Source organism: Pleurodeles waltl, chromosome 7 (assembly GCF_031143425.1).
Source record: "Pleurodeles waltl isolate 20211129_DDA chromosome 7, aPleWal1.hap1.20221129, whole genome shotgun sequence".
NCBI classification, from domain to species: Eukaryota; Metazoa; Chordata; class Amphibia; order Caudata; family Salamandridae; genus Pleurodeles; species Pleurodeles waltl.
Window position 1 is genome coordinate 579584872 of NC_090446.1, and position 16998 is coordinate 579601869.

A 16998-nucleotide genomic window follows, 5' to 3' on the forward strand; every position below is an offset into this window, starting at 1 on the left:
AGTGACCACCTGTCAGAGCACGGACGACTTCCCTAGGGGTGAAGCTATACAGGAGGGTTGTCACTCCCCTGTTCATTGTGTGTTTCATGCCAGAGCAGGAGCCAGTTTGCTTCTGAACTGAAGAAAAGAAAAAAAAATGGTTTTGCAAGGAGGGCACCAAATGTGCCCTTTAAAGCAGGTTGGTGATGCTCAGGAGCACCCCCCACCTCTCCTCTATAGGAAATCATTTGTTCTGCCTTTCATGTCCGAGTTAAGTTCAGCAGCAGGAGGGTAGAACAGTGTTTGGGGTTGGCAGCAGCAATGGCTTGCATACAGACCCTACAAGGCTGCAAAGGCAGACATGAGGGATCATCTAAGGAACCCCCAAAGTACACGCTATCATGCAACTGACACTGGAACTGGTGTAGTTGCATGATTAACATGTTTGATATAAAACATGACTAGGTTTGGAGAAGCCATTATGTAGTTGGACATCTCGTAATGACCAGTGTCCACTAAAAACCTGATAATGGGTAACCTCACATTTAGAGCTATGCACCCCGCCCTTGGGCTGAAGGGCCTTCCTTAGGGATAACTTACAGTGTGTAAGGGCAGTGACCACGATCTAAGGTAAACCTTATATCTGCAGTGAAAGGTGCATGCACTATTTTACACGGGCTGCAATGGTAGGCCTGTAAACAGGCTGCATGAGCTCCCATGGGAGGCACAATACAGGCTTACCATCCAAATTTAGGGGAGACAACACTGACATGAGGCTCCTGGTTAGCAGGACCCCAGTGTATTACAGTCAAAACACACTGACACCAGGCAAAAAGTAGGGGCAGTCGTGTCAGAAAGATTCCACTTTCCTGCAACAGAAACCTTAGACTGAATAAAAATACTTCAAAAACAGCTCTCTGGTTAAAACAAGCACTCAGGTTGAAATATATGCTCCGAAGGGTGCTGGGCAGGTTATAATTAATTTAAAAATTCTCCGGCACAAAATGCATAAAGTATTACCACAGAACTGAAGAGAACAGTTGATAAACTACATTCTGAACGCTTGTTGTCACTAAATAACATTCCAACTTTTTAATTACGTGTTTTTAAGTGGTTCAATGAATTTGCTATTATAGTTTCTAAACCACATAAGAAAAGAACCTTAAGTTGGAAAATGAATAAATCCTGAGAAAACATTCAACGGCTACTCACCTCGATTGGTTTCAAACTCTCCTCTCACCAACCTGTTTCATTCTGCCTCATAACCTTCCTAATTAGCACACAGCATAACATACCCAAGCACTGTACAATGATTATCAATGGAAGCCTACGTGGGACTCACCTTGGGTTGAAAAGCACCCTGTAGGGACCCAAAAGCAGCAGCAGGAGGTAGAACAGGAGCCACTTGAGGAAAGGGATAGAACTGAAAAACAGAACGTACTATGAAACAGATTACACCAAGACAAAGACAGAAACATTCACTTGAGACCCAACACACTGACATCACATTAAAAATAACAGGGAAATTAAAGTTACTTAGCTTTTTGACCAGATCACCAGTACGGGTATCTTCATTAAATTAACACACAATGAATAACTGCACTTGTGTGAGCCTCCCAGAACAGTAAGAAAAATGCATAAAAAAATAAATAAAAATATATATATATATATTTTGAAACCAGGTATTTTTTCTATGGTTTTCTACTTCAATACATTATACTTAAAATATACAAAAAAGCAAACCAGGGAGCGGCTTCGGGCGTCAAGATGGCAGTCACACTCTAAGAGTGCTCTGCACCCTTCCATCATCTGCTGCCAGGAGCCTAAGTTTCCTGCATCCAGAAAACAACCACCGTGATTGTGGACCCCCCTGACAGCCCAGGGGTGGTCTGGAACAACTGAGGGATCCACGGATGGACTGGGAGTGCAGGGCCAAACATCAAGCCTGCTGGGTGCGACTGGCCCAGTGACTGCCTGGGGCGCCCCAGTTGTGGAGCACTGGCCATTCACACGGCGGCTGGACCGGGCAGCCGCACCACAACAGACAACATACCAGCTGAGTGGCTGACAACGTGCCTGCTGCGGAAGGTGACTGGATGAGGAAGGGACCGGGCCGAAATCCTCCTGGGTCCACAGACTGCAAAGAGACATGCTAGGGGGTGGGGCCACGGCACCGGACCCAAAGGAACACCAGGGCACAACTGTGGCCACTTGCTGAAGCACCAGTGCTCTGAGATTGAGCCGCCCAGATTCTGCGTCACTGGAGGGGAGATAGACAGGCCTGGCCCCGGCAGGTCTAGCTGGGCTGGAAGGTGAGGTGTGACGCTGGGCGCGCAGAGGCCCAGAGGCTGTTGGAGTGCCTGAGTGACCTAGCCACCTGTGCTGTACAGCCCCATGTAGAGGAGAGACCAGGGAGGTGGCATACCAGCAACAGGGCCAAAATTGATCCAGATGCAGGATTGGGGTCTGGGCCCCGGCAGGCCAGAACCACATGAGTGCAAGTGAGAAGCGCATAAGAGGCCGCGGTGGGGCACAACCACAAAAGAAGCGGTGGCCTGGCAGGACTGTAAAGGAACCATGCACTGTACCCTTCCCCAATGCCACATGCTGGACAGTGCGAGAGGGCAACCTGCAGCCACTTGGGAGAAGCGGCGAGAGCCAGGCTGGAGGATTGGTGAGGGATGCTGCGAAGTCAGGACCGGTCTGTAGAGAGAGTGGTGGGCCCACTGCGATTCCAAGAACTTTGGGGGCCTTCAGCCCCACCTCCCCCCTCCTTCTAGCCGCTGGTGGCTGTGCAACCCTCCAATATGGAGCAGGACTACCATGGATGAGGCTGCAGCCCACACCTCCAGGGTGATAGCCCCGTACTGTACACCAGTGGGGTGGTGCGTGAGGTCCCTTAACGTGCACATTGACTAGTTTACCACTTAACCATCCCCCCACCCCCAGGAGCTAGTGCCTCAGCACTAGTGACCCCTGCAGTAGAGGGAGTGGACGCCATCCTGCAGGCTATCCAATCCTCACAACTAGCCGTTGAGACCAAAATAGGCGAAGTACGGGAAGACATGAGTCTGCTGCGGCAGGACCTGCAGACAGCAGTGAGCTGCATCAAAGAAGTAGAATACTGGGTTTCCTTAGTAGAAGATAAAATCACAGACCTCAAGACCAAAGAAGCCCAGCTGCTGACCCGTACAAGTGAGCTTCATAATACAGGTGAGGATGCCGAAAAATCGCTCCAGGGGCACCAATTTGCGCTTTGTTGGATTTCCAGGCGGAGCGGAGAAGACCCAGGTGGCTGAATTTCTGGAACACTGGATTCGGTCCTGGGTACTGGAGCAAAAGTTGTCCCCCTGGTTCACAATTAAACGAGTCCAGAGCCCAGCCCCAATACAATCCCACCCCCTTTCAGGATGCCATGCACACAAAATACTGCCTGTGGCATAGGTAAGTCACTCCTCTAGCAGGCCTTAAGCCCTAAGGCAGGGTGCACTATACCACAGGTGAGGGCATAGCTGCATGAGCAATATCCTCCTAAACAGTCTAAGTCCATTCTTAGACATTTATGGTCTTGGAGTTTGTCAAAACGAACTCCACAGTTCCATAATGGCTACACTGAATACTGGGAAATTTGGTATCAAACTTCTCAGGATCATAAATCCACACTGATGCCAGTGTTGGATTTATTAAAAATTGCACACAGAGGGCATCTTAGAGATGCCCCCTGTACTTTCCCCAATCATTCAGTACAGGACAGACTGGTCTGTGACAGCCTGCCACTGAGGGATGAGTTTCTGACCACCTGGGGTGAGAGCCGTTGTGCTCTGAGGCCAGAAACAAAGCCTGCACTGGGTGGAGGTGCTTCACACCTCCCCCCTGCAGGAACTGTAACACCAAGCCTCAAAGGCTCAGGCTTCGTGTTACAATGCCCCAGGGCACTCCAGCTAGTGGAGATGCCCGTCCCCCGTATATCGCCCCCACTTTTGGCGGCAAGTCCGGAGGAGATAATGAGAGAAACAAGGAGTCACCCTCCAGCCAGGTCAGCCCCTAAGGTGTCCTGAGCTGAGGTGACGCCTTCCTTAGAAAATCCTCCATCTTGCTTTGGAGGATTTCCCCCAATAGGATTAGGGATGTGCCCTCCTCCCCAAAGGGAGGAGGCACAAGGAGGGTGTAGCCACCCTCAGCAACAGTAGCCATTGGCTACTGCCCTCCACCCCTAAATTTAGTATTTAGTGATGACCCTGAACCGAGGAAAACAGATTTCCTGACGACCTGAACAAGAAGGACTGCAGACCTGAAAGCCCTGCAGAGAAAAGAGACAACAACTGACTTGGTCCCAAGCCCTACCGGCCTGTCTCCAGACTCAAAGAACCTGCAACAGCAGCGCATCCAGCCGGACCAGCGATCACAACACAAAGGACCAAGAAACTTCCAAGGACAGCATCTCTCTCTAAACAACAAAGAAGAACCCATCTTTAAAGGGATTCCAGCCTCACTCCGGAAGAGTGAGTCCCAACACTCTGCACCCGACACCCCCGGCTCGTGTCCAGAGAAACAAAACACTGCACCGAGGACCCCCAGGTGGACTCCCACAAAGTGGACACCCTGAAACAACCTAACTGCACCCCCACGGTAACGCCTGCAGAGAATCCAGAGGCTCCCCCCTGACCACGACTGCCCAGTAACAAAGAAGGTGACGCCTGGAAGAAGCACTGCACCCGCAGCCCCCAGGCCAGAGAGAAACTAGCTACCGGTGCAGGAGTGACCAGCAGGCGGTCCTCATTGATGTCCAATTGGTGGATGGCCCGAGAAGCCCCCCTGTGCCCTGCCTGCATCGCCAGAGTGACTCCTGGGTCCCTCCATTGAAACCAATACCAAACCAGACACCTACTTTGCACACTGCACCCTGCTGCCCCTAAGGGTGTATTTGTGTGCCTGTTTGTGACCCCCATGCCCACAGTGCTCTACAAAATCCACCTGGTCTGCTCCCCGAGGACACAGGTACTTACCTGTTCGCAGACTGGAACCGGAGCACCCCTAGTCTCCATAGGTGCCTATGTGTTTTGGGCCCTACTTTAACCTCTGCACCCGAGTGGCCCTGTGTTGCTGGGTGTTTGGGGTTGACTTGAACCCCCAACGTTGTGCTGCCTATGCCCCAGAGACTGAACTTGTAAGTGCTTTACTTACCTCCCCCAGGAACTGTTGATTTTTGGACTGTGTCCACTTTTAAAATAGCTTATTGCCATTTTAGCGAAAACTGTGTACCTTACTGTTTTACTTCAAAGTTACATATTTACCTATGCCAAGTCCCTTACAATGTATGTACTTACTTGAATTCTGAATCTTGTGCTTCTAAAATAAAGAAAATTATATTTTTCTATATAAAAACCTATTGACCTGGAGTTAAGTCTTTGAGTGTGTGTTCTCATTTATTACCTGTATGTGTACAACAAATGCATAACACTACCCTGCCTACTGCTCGACCACACTACCACAAAATAAAGCATTAGTGTAATCTAATTTTGCCACTATCAACCTCTAATAGGAACCCCTGGACTCTGTGCACACTATCTCTCACTTTGAGATAGTATATACAGAGCCAGCTTTCTACACTGCTGTTCCCTGCATGCCTCAAGGTCCTAATGGATGGCAAATCCTTTGACTCACCAGAAACTGCTTGGGACTGGCTCACCAAGGGGCACCGTGTTGCCCAAAAAAGACCCCCTCCCATCCGGATGGTTCCCTAAGACCTGGGCACAACGACTGAGATTAAGGGGCAGACAGGGGCGCACCTGGTCCCACCGCAGGAAGCGAAATGATGTCTTCTGGGTTGGAGTTGGCGGGACCATCAGCTCTGGAGGGGCCAGCCGCATCCGGTTGCCCGGAGAAGCAGCCGGTGCCAGTCCACGCGAGTGACCGCCTTAGCTAGACTAGACTCCCCCCTCGGTCATAAGGTCCGGAGAAATTACTGATCCCCTGCAGACGTAATATCGACAGGGTGGAGATCTGATCGAGAGTGGATGCGGGACAGGGGCCTTGTCATTGCAGAATTCCGACTATATGGAGGAGTCCACCACTCCACAACCATAACAGACACCTTGGTTTTGGGTTTTCTGTTGCGTTCATGGGCGACAGATGCTTCAGGAATGGAAGTAATTGCAGAATGTTTTAAAGTTATGCTATAGCTGTGTTTCATATGGATTAACGTTTTTTCTTTCAGGTAGTCACATCACACACCTAGGTCTACATCACTCACGATCCCCCAGAAGGGCTTCCTACGAATGGCCCTCCGCCACTGGGGAAACTGTCACGCACAATGCGCTACATGTATTCAAACACAGTTTACCCCCACAAGTTGGAGCTTCCTAAAAAAGGTCCTTTCCTGGAATGTTAATGGGCCCCTAGATAAGATCAAGCACTCTGCGTTTTTTGTCACCATTCACCACTTTGCATCCTCCATAGTGTTGCTCAAGGATATGCTCTTGTGAGATGTCTACGACACAGTATACCATGCGGGAGTCTCTAAAGGGGGGTGGTAGTCCTACTGCAAAGTTCGCTACCCATAGGGATCACCACAACCAAGCCAGATCCGCGAGAACGCTAGGTTGCTGTGTCTAGCACGCGCAGACTATGTGCGTACTGGGCCTTTGCAATGTGGAGAGTTTGGCACCCCAGAATGCGGCAGTACATGCACACATCGGCAGATCATCATACGCACGCGAGAATAGACCTACTTTTCATGCCTGCTCTGGATGTCCCTTGGGTCACGAGTGCAGAGATACTATCACACAGAATCTCTGATCATGCACCACTTCTTGTACAGATCGAGGACACTGGCAAGGCCCAATACCCCTTGTGGCGGCTGAACGCTTGGTATCTCCAGGACGGCGACTATGCCCAGGCCCTGAAAGAGTAACTCACCGACACAATCTAGGCTCTGCGCCATCATCGGGCACAATATCGTCTGCCTGCAAGGACACCCTTCGGGTGTTCCAGGCATCTTCTCCAGGTAAGAGCAAGTGAGGAATCAGCAGATCACGGGCCTGAAGGAAATACAGCTCTCCCACACCAATCATACATCCATTATCAGACAGTTCGGCCTAATTAGGGAAGAAATCTGTCATCTCACCCTCAAAACCGCAAAGCACATGTGGCAGGCCTCGACAGCGCGACCTGGGGTGACAAAAATGGAAGGCTAATATAATGGATGGCAAACTGACCCTTAGCTAGCAGGGTGGTCACAGAAATCAGCCACGACTCAGACAGCACCTGCCAAACGTTCCAAGCTATTTCTCAGATCTTTGCCGCTTATTACACAGACCTTGGCCCAGTCGGAGACGGAGGTCTCTGACGAGGGGGGGGGTTGTCCTTCCCTAGAATCTCAATTGCAGAGAAGGACCTTGATGAGCTCATAGCGCTAGAGGAGATTAGGGAAGCTATCTCAGCTCTGGCCTCGGCTAAGACCCCAGGCCAAGATGTGTTTCCGGCAGAGCTTTATAATTAAGTGCAGTGACCTTTTAGCCCTGCACTTGTTGAGCCGGTCTGCTTGGCTTCTGCATGCAGGCAATTTCCCCTTGTACCTCGACCAGGCCACTATCTGAGTGATTCCTAAGACCCTTCCGCCCTCAATACACTGCCCTGCCTACCTCCCCATTTCACTCCTTAATATCGAAATAAAGATTCGATCCACAATACTGGCTACCAGGTTAAAAAAGGTGTTGCCCTCAGTTATCCACCCAGATCAATGGGGCTTCATGCCTGCCAGAAGCACCAGACACTGCCTTCGGCTGCTACAAGCAGCTCTAGCCTACCGTTGTTCCTTGGCCCTGCCCATAGCACTCCTCCTCATGGACTTTGAAAAAGCCTGATAGAGTTGACTGGTCGTATCTCTCCTAGGTGCTTATAAATGCAGGGATTGGCCCTAGATAACAAGATTGGTACGGCTCCTTTACTCCAATCCAACTGCCCGTGTGCAGGTGAATGGGGTTGTCCCCACTTGTTTTCGCCCTAGCGACTGAGCTGTTAGCGAAAATCATAAGGGAGGACCCGCTAATCAGCAGATAGGCTTGGCCTACCAGCCGCGAGGGTTGCATCACCCTGTATGCCGATGACGTACTCCTTTATCTGGCCAACCCAGCCAGTAGTGGACCCCTGTGTCTACAGATGTTGAAATTATTCTCGGAGGCTTCGGGCCGGACGCTTAACCCCAACAAGTCCATACTGGTCCCGTTGCATTCTGCAAGGGACTGCTACGACTAGAAGAGCAACATTCCTATTCGTCGAAACAGCTTCCAGTACCTTGGTATCATAGTGGCCCTTTTGCCTCACTTAGCATGGGCAAGTAACATCACACCACTCACCCAGAAGATCAGAAATGACCTCCAGAGATGGCAGACCCCACTGTATAAGATGATGACCCTGTTTCCTTTAGCTCCTCCAGAACTTCCCCTACCAGCGCCCCAGGCGATTGTTTAAAGAAATGGATGCAGTGGTGCAGCAATTCTTATGGTATAACTCTCGCCCTGGACTTGCACTTCGCACCTGTCCGCGTGAAGTGTATGAAGAAGGGCTTGGAATGTCCAACTTTTATCTGTAAGGTACTGATGGTACTTAATGATTGGCTGAGGGGTGGGTGGTTGGACCCAGGTACAAGCTTGAACTTCTGACAAATGAGTTAAAATATGGTGTGCCCAGCAGGAAAAGCTGGTATATGAAGCAAGAGGGTGACCAGCTAAATATAATAGGGTGTGTGGGAGACGCACAGGGGCTTGTGAGGTCTGATAAGATGAAGTACCTTAAATATGATAATTGCTAAATATGTCTTTAGCATAATGTATTGAGGACATGTTCTGATGAAGCCAAGTCGGGAATTGTTTATTAATATGTAACTGAGGTGTAAATGTGACCTGTTGATATTATGTTGTTGCAACAATAAAATCAATAAAGTCTGTATCAAAAGGGGGAAAAAAAAAAAGCAAACCAAGGGTATTTCCAGCCTGTGGAGCAGCACCAAAATATATATGTTTTCTCAAACAGAGAAACTAAAGTACCAATGCAATCTCACACAGAGGGAAAATGTGCCGTCACTAAGGGAGACAAGGAACTATACAGTGCAGAACAATGGTGGCTGGTCACAGTTCAGTTCACTAGCCTACTGCCACACCAACAATACTTCCATTAGCTTAATGGAAATACAAAGGATGGAGAACTGGGGTTACAGGAAGCTGCTTTTTCTTTGGGTTTTTAGTGGTGTCCAAACATGAATACAAATACCACCTATGTCTTCCCAAATTAATCAGGGAAGCGATAAAGAACAGAAAAAAGGAATTGACCAAGATTGCATTAACAGCTGAACTGCTTACAAATAAACTAAACGACACGAGCAACCTTTGACAAGGTTGTGAAGCTAGAGTGTGCATTTTATGGACAGACTAACACTCAACCTTATGTGTTTTAAGACAAGAAAGCACAACAGCACATTCTAAACTTCGGATTGGAAAGGTGCTCACTCTCTCTCCCCAAACAGGTCTTTTAAATATAAGATGACGCATGGTACTTGCCAGGGGTAGGTCTAAAGACAACAGACTGTCAATCCACCTGCATTTTGCAGTGTTAGAAATCACCAAATACATTTTTGGCCATGCCAGTGATCTTCATTCAGCAAAATTTTTCCATGTACTCAAAGAAAGCTAAAAGTTTAAAACAGACTGAACGGTGAAGTAACCAGATAAATCGACAAGGAACACTTGGATAATTATAGGGGTGCTAGGAAAAAGGGTGAAGAGGCAACCTTGCAGTAACTAAGGAAAGTAATACTGAATTTGACAGTGCAATATTCAGTTTGGCATAGTCTTCTACATTTGTAACACAAATCAAATACACAAGGAATGAAAGTATAGAACCTTACTGTTAAGGTTTTTTTCCCCAGTGGGGGACTGTAGGAAGTTGGCTCTGTATTGAAAATGTCACTTACCCAGTGTACATCTGTTCGTGGCATCAGTCACTGTAGATTCGCATGTTTTGCATAGCTCGCCATCTGGTGTTGGGCCGAAGTGTTACAAGTTGTTTTTCTTCGAAGAAGTCTTTCGAGTCACGGGACCGAGTGACTCCTCCTTTTGTCTCCATTGCGCATGGGCGTCGACTCCATCTTCGATTGTTTTTCCCCGCAGAGGGTGAGGTAGGAGTTGAATTGTAGTAATGGTGCCCATGCAATGGAGTGACTAAGTATGTACCTATTTAAGGTTGAGATGATACATATACAAATAGTTGAAGGTAACTTCCAAACTGCTACAGGCTCCCGGGGAGGCGGGTGGGCACATGCGAATCTACAGCGACTGATGCCACGAACAGATGTACACTGGGTAAGTGACATTTTCAGTTCGATGGCATCTGTCGCTGTAGATACGCATGTTTTGCATAGACTAGTAAGCAGTTATCTCCCCAAAAGCGGTGGCTCAGCCTGTAGGAGTGGAAGTAGTTTGAAATAATGTTCTTAATACGGCTTGACCTACTGTGGCTTGTTGTGCGGATAACACGTCTACACAGTAGTGCTTGGTGAATGTGTGAGGCGTAGACCATGTGGCTGCCTTACATATTTCTTGCATTGGGATGTTTCCTAGAAAGGCCATGGTAGCACCTTTCTTTCTGGTTGAGTGTGCCCTTGGTGTAATGGGCAGCTGTCGTTTAGCTTTAAGGTAGCAGATTTGGATGCATTTAACTATCCATCTGGCTATACCTTGTTTTGATATTGGGTTTCCTGCATGAGGTTTTTGAAATGCAATAAATAGTTGTTTAGTCTTTCTGATGTTCTTTGTTCTGTCAATGTAATACATTAATGCTCTTTTGACATCTAATGTATGTAGTGCCCTTTCAGCTACGGTATCTGGCTGTGGAAAGAACACTGGCAGTTCCACTGTTTGATTTAGATGGAACGGTGAAATAACCTTTGGCAAAAATTTAGGATTAGTCCTTAGGACGACCTTATTCTTGTGTAGTTGTATAAAAGGTTCTTGTATTGTAAACGCCTGAATCTCGCTTACTCTTCTTAGGGAAGTAATGGCGATGAGAAATGCAACCTTCCAGGTTAGGAACTGTATTTCGCAGGAGTGCATGGGTTCAAAAGGTGGACCCATAAGTCTAGTTAGGACAACATTTAGGTTCCATGAAGGAACAGGTGGTGTTCTTGGTGGTATAATTCTCCTAAGGCCCTCCATGAATGCTTTAATGACTGGTATCTTATATAGGGAAGTTGAATAGGTAGTCTGCAGGTATGCAGATATTGCTGCAAGGTGTATTTTAATGGAAGAGAAAGCCAGGTTAGATTTTTGTAAGTGAAGCAAGTAACCCACTACATGTTCTGGAGTTGTGTGTAATGGTTGTATTTGATTAATATGGCAGTAGCAAACAAACCTCTTCCATTTACTTGCATAGCAGTGCCTGGTGGATGGCCTTCTGGCTTGCTTTATGACTTCCATACATTCTTGGGTAAGTTGTAAGTGCCCGAATTCTAGGATTTCAGGAGCCAGATTGCTAGATTCAGCGATGCTGGATCTGGGTGTCTGATCTTTTGGTTGTGTTGTGTCAACAGATCTGGCCTGTTGGGCAATTTGATGTAGGGTACTACTGATAGGTCTAGCAGCGTTGTGTACCAGGGTTGCCTTGCCCAAGTTGGTGCTATTAATACGAGTTTGAGTTTGTTTTGACTGAGTTTGTTTACCAGGTAAGGAAGGAGAGGGAGAGGAGGAAAAGCGTAAGCAAATATCCCTGACCAGTTCATCCATAGGGCATTGCCTTGGGACTGTTTGTGTGGGTATCTGGATGCGAAGTTTTGGCATTTTGCGTTCTCCTTCGTCGCAAACACGTCTGAGGTGTTCCCCAGAGTTTGAAATAGGTGTTCAGAATTTGGGGGTGAATTTCCCATTCGTGGACCTGTTGGTGATCTCGAGAGAGATTGTCTGCGAGTTGATTTTGGATCCCTGGTATAAATTGTGCTATTAGGCGAATTTGGTTGTGAATTGCCCAACGCCAAATTTTTTGTGCTAGCAGGCTTAACTGCGTGGAGTGCGTCCCCCCTTGCTTGTTTAGATAATACATTGCTGTCATGTTTTCTGTCTTGACGAGAATGTATTTGTGAACTATTATTGGTTGGAAAGCTTTTAGTGCTTGAAAAACTGCTAGAAGTTCTAGGTGATTTATATGCAGTTTTGTTTGAAGTACGTTCCATTGTCCTTGTATGCTGTGTTGATCGAGGTGTGCTCCCCACCCTGTCATGGAAGCATCTGTTATTACGTATTGTGGCACTGGGTCTTGGAAAGGCCGCCCTTTGTTTAAATTTATGTTGTTCCACCACAGAAGCGAGAGGTAAGTTTGGCGGTCTATTAACACCAGATCTAGAAGATGACCCTGTGCTTGAGACCACTGTGATGCTAGGCACTGTTGTAAGGGCCTCATGTGCAGTCTTGCGTTTGGGACAATGGCTATGCATGAAGACATCATGCCTAGGAGTTGTAATATCATCTTTGCTTGTATCTTTTGTGTTGGATACATGCGTTGTATGATGGTGTTGACATTTTGAATTCTTTGGGGACTTGGAGTGGCTACTCCTTTTGTTGTGTCTATTATGGCTCCTAGGTATTGTTGTACCTTGCACGGCAGAATGTTGGATTTCGTGAAGTTGACGGTGAACCCTAGTTTGAAGAGGGTTTGTATGATCTGTTTTGTGTGATTTGAGCACTCTATTAACGAATGGGCCTTGATTAGCCAGTCGTCTAGATATGGGAACACATGTATTTGCTGCCTTCTGATGTGTGCAGCGACTACCGCTAGACATTTGGTAAAGACTCTTGGTGCGGTTGTTAATCCGAAAGGCAGTACCTTGAATTGGTAATGTATTCCTTTGAATACAAACCTTAGGTATTTCCTGTGCGATGGGTGTATTGGTATATGGAAATACGCGTCCTTGAGGTCTAAAGTTGTCATGTAGTCGTGTAGTTTTAGCAATGGTAATACTTCTTGTAGTGTGACCATGTGAAAGTGGTCTGATTTGATGAATGTGTTCACTATTCTGAGGTCTAGGATTGGTCTCAGCGTTTTGTCCTTCTTTGGTATCAGAAAGTACAGTGAGTAAACTCCTGTGTTTATTTGTGTGTTTGGCACTAATTCGATTGCATTCTTTTGCAATAGTGCCTGCACTTCTATCTCCAGGAGATTGGAATGATGTTTTGTCAAATTTTGTGCTTTTGGTGGTATGTTTGGAGGGAATTGTAGAAATTCTAAGCAATAACCATGTTGGATAATTGCTAGAACCCAAGTGTCTGTAGTGATTTCCTCCCATGCTTTGTAATAATGACTTATTCTTCCCCCCACTGGTGTTGTGTGGAGGGGGTGAGTGACATGTGAGTCACTGCTTAGTAGTAGGGGTTTTGGGGCTTTGAAATTTTCCTCTATTCCTAGGGAATTGCCCTCCTCTATATTGTCCCCGAAAACCTCCTCTGTACTGTCCCTGGTAACTGGACGGTGTTGCCTGTGAGGTGCTGGCTTGTGTGTTCTGACCCCAAAACCCCCCTCTAAAGGGTGTTTTACGGAATGTGCTGTAATTCCCTCTGCTCTGCAGGGAGTAGAGTGCGCCCATGGCTTTAGCAGTGTCCGTGTCTTTTTTGAGTTTCTCAATCGCTGTGTCCACTTCTGGACCGAACAGTTCTTTTTCGTTAAAAGGCATATTGAGAACTGCTTGCTGAATCTCTGGTCTAAATCCAGACGTTCGGAGCCATGCATGCCTTCTGATAGTTACAGATGTATTAATTGTCCGTGCAGCTGTATCTGCAGCGTCCATGGAGGAGCGGATTTGGTTGTTGGAAATGGTCTGTCCCTCCTCAACCACTTGTTTTGCCCTATTTTGTAGGTCCTTGGGCAGATGGTCAATGAGATGTTGCATCTCATCCCAATGGGCTCTGTCATAGCGCGCAAGTAGTGCCTGGGAGTTAGCGATGCGCCACTGGTTTGCAGCTTGTGCTGCGACTCTTACCAGCTGCATCGAACTTGCGGCTTTCTTTATCTGGGGGTGGTGCATCTCCAGATGTGTGGGAGTTGGCCCTTTTCCTAGCTGCTCCTACAACGACAGAGTCTGGTGGCAGCTGTGTAGTGATGAAAGCCGGGTCTGTAGGAGGCGCCTTATACTTTTTTTCCACTCTTGGTGTGATTGCCCTACTTTTGACCGGCTCCTTAAAGATTTCTTTTGCGTGCCGGAGCATACCAGGGAGCATAGGCAGGCTTTGGTAGGAGCTGTGGGTGGAGGAGAGTGTGTTGAATAAAAAGTCATCCTCGACCTGTTCTGAGTGGAGGCTTACATTGTGAAATTGTGCTGCTCTAGCCACCACTTGAGAATACGCAGTGCTGTCCTCTGGTGGAGATGGCTTCGTAGGGTAGGCCTCCGGACTGTTATCTGACACTGGGGCGTCGTATAAGTCCCATGCGTCTTGATCTTGGTCACCCTGGCTCATGGTGGTGTGAGCTGGGGAATGTGATGGAGTTTGTGCTGGTGAGACGTTAATCACAGGTGGAGGAGAGGGTGGTGGGGTAACTTTTTTCACCACTTTTGTTTGTGGTGTTTGTTCAGTTTGGAACTCCAATCTTCTCTTTCTTCTAATAGGGGGAAGGGTGCTTATTTTTCCTGTCCCCTGCTGTATGAAAATACGCTTTTGCGTATGGTCTACATCAGTTGAGTGTAGCTCTTCCTCAAACCTATGCTTTTGCATTTGGGAGGTTAGCGAGTGCTCTTCTGTATAAGAGCCTGAAACTGGGTCGGTTGCAGTTTGTTTTGGCACCGAAACCCTGTCTGCATCTTTTTTCGGCTCCGAGGTGACTTTTTTCTTTTTCGGGGCCGAAACCTCTCGGCGTCGATCTTCTTCGGTGCCGCTGTCTCTGCGTCGAGCCGCGTCTACACCGGTATCTCGGTGTCGATGCTTGTCTCCAGCACTTTCTCGGTCCCGAGAAGGCTGCGTGCCGGTGTCTCGACCGGAGTCGGACGATCTCAGCACTGTTTGGGCCTTTTTCGGTGCCGACGGTCGGTCACCGAATTTATGGGTCGAGCCATGGCCTGGTGGCAGTGGCGTCCCCTGGGCCTTGTAAATCTTCTTCTGAGTGGTTTTCGACGTCTTACTCACGGTTTGTGTATCGTCGAATCCTTCGGAGTCCGATTCTTGGATCGAAAAGGTTCCCTCCTCTTCTTGTTCCTCGAACTCCCGGTGGGCTGTCGGCGCGGACGCCATCTGAAGTCTTCTGGCTCGACGGTCTCGGAGTGTTTTTCGGGACCGGAACGCACGACAGGCCTCGCAGGGGTCTTCACTGTGCTCAGGTGACAGGCACAGGTTGCAGACCAAGTGTTGGTCTGTATAGGGGTATTTATTGTGGCATTTGGGACAGAAACGGAACGGGGTCCGTTCCATCGGCGTTCTTCTGCACGCGGTCGGGCCGACCAGGCCCCGACGGGGGATCGAAAAAATTACCCCGAAGGGCACCGGAGCTCTTCGATCTTAGACGCGGTGTTGAATCTAACTACGCCGATCCCGAACGCAACAATACCGACGAAAATCTTCCGAAATTAGCTATCTTTCCGATCCGAAACTCGGAGCGACAGGAACACGTCCGAACCCGATGGCGGAAAAAAAACAATCGAAGATGGAGTCGACGCCCATGCGCAATGGAGACAAAAGGAGGAGTCACTCGGTCCCGTGACTCGAAAGACTTCTTCGAAGAAAAACAACTTGTAACACTCCGGCCCAACACCAGATGGCGAGCTATGCAAAACATGCGTATCTACAGCGACAGATGCCATCGAACATATGTTTCTGGTCAAGACCTTTCACATAACAAATAAGTGCATTTTTTAGCTTATTTTTTCTTAGAATAAACTGATTATTCCACAGTAATGTATAAGGAGAAAGCCAGTGGCAATGTTTGACACACATGGATCTGACAATCCTGATCCTTGGTGGAAGAACAAAACTAGATTCCTTACCTGGGGTGTTTTCTGCGACATTGAAGGAGGAACACACACACGCAATAAATGAGGAACACACACTCAGACTTACTCCAGGCCAATAGGTTTTTATATTGAAAATGAAAATGTCACTTACCCAGTGTACATCTGTTCGTGGCATTAGTCGCTGCAGATTCACATGTTTCGCACAGTCCGCTGCCTGGTGTTGGGCTCGGAGTATTACAAGTTGTTTTTCTTCGAAGAAGTCTTTTTTGGTCACGGGACCGAAGGACTCCTCCCTCTTCGGCTCCATTGCGCATGGGCGTCGACTCCATCTTAGATTGTTTTCCCCGCAGAGGGTGAGGATGGAGTTGTTTGCTATAAATAGTGCCCATGCAATGGAGTGAATACGTATGTACATAAAAAGTTTATAATAATTATTTACAAATGTACAAATGTTTAAGATTTAAGATGTACTTCTAAACGGCTACAGGCTTCCCGGGGAGGCGGGAGGGCACATGTGAATCTGCAGCGACTAATGCCACGAACAGATGTACACTGGGTAAGTGACATTTTCAGTTCAATGGCATATGTTGCTGCAGATACACATGTTTCGCATAGACTATACAGCAGTTACTTCCCCTAAAAGCGGTGGTTTAGCCTGTAGGAGTTGAAGTAGTTTGGAATAATGTTCTTAGTACAGCTTGGCCCACTGTAGCTTGTTGTGCATTTAGTACGTCTACACAGTAGTGTTTAGTAAATGTATGAGGCGTAGACCAGGTTGCAGCCTTACATATTTCGCTCATAGGAATGTTTCCTAGAAAGGCCATTGTAGCACCTTTCTTTCTGGTTGAGTGTGCCTTTGGTGTAATAGGCAATTCTCTTTTGGCTTTAAGATAGCATGTTTGAATACATCTGACTATCCATCTAGCAATGCCTTGTTTAGAGATTGGATTTCCTATGTGTGGTTTTTGAAAAGCTATGAACAGTTGTTTTGTTTTCCTGATTAGCTTTGTTCTGTCAATGTAGTGCATTAGTGCTCTTTT

The 16998-nt window shown here is 47.6% G+C and overlaps 1 protein-coding gene across 2 annotated transcripts in view; it reads right to left on the reverse strand.

Annotated features, from left to right (window-relative positions):
* FBRS (fibrosin) overlaps window positions 1-16998 on the reverse strand; it is a 319454-nt gene that overhangs the window by 140902 nt on the left and 161554 nt on the right. For both annotated transcript variants that reach the window (XM_069244392.1, XM_069244391.1), the window contains exon 11: window positions 1322-1402. In XM_069244392.1, coding sequence (XP_069100493.1) covers window positions 1322-1402 — 81 coding nt within the window. The remainder of the gene's footprint in view (window positions 1-1321; window positions 1403-16998) is intronic.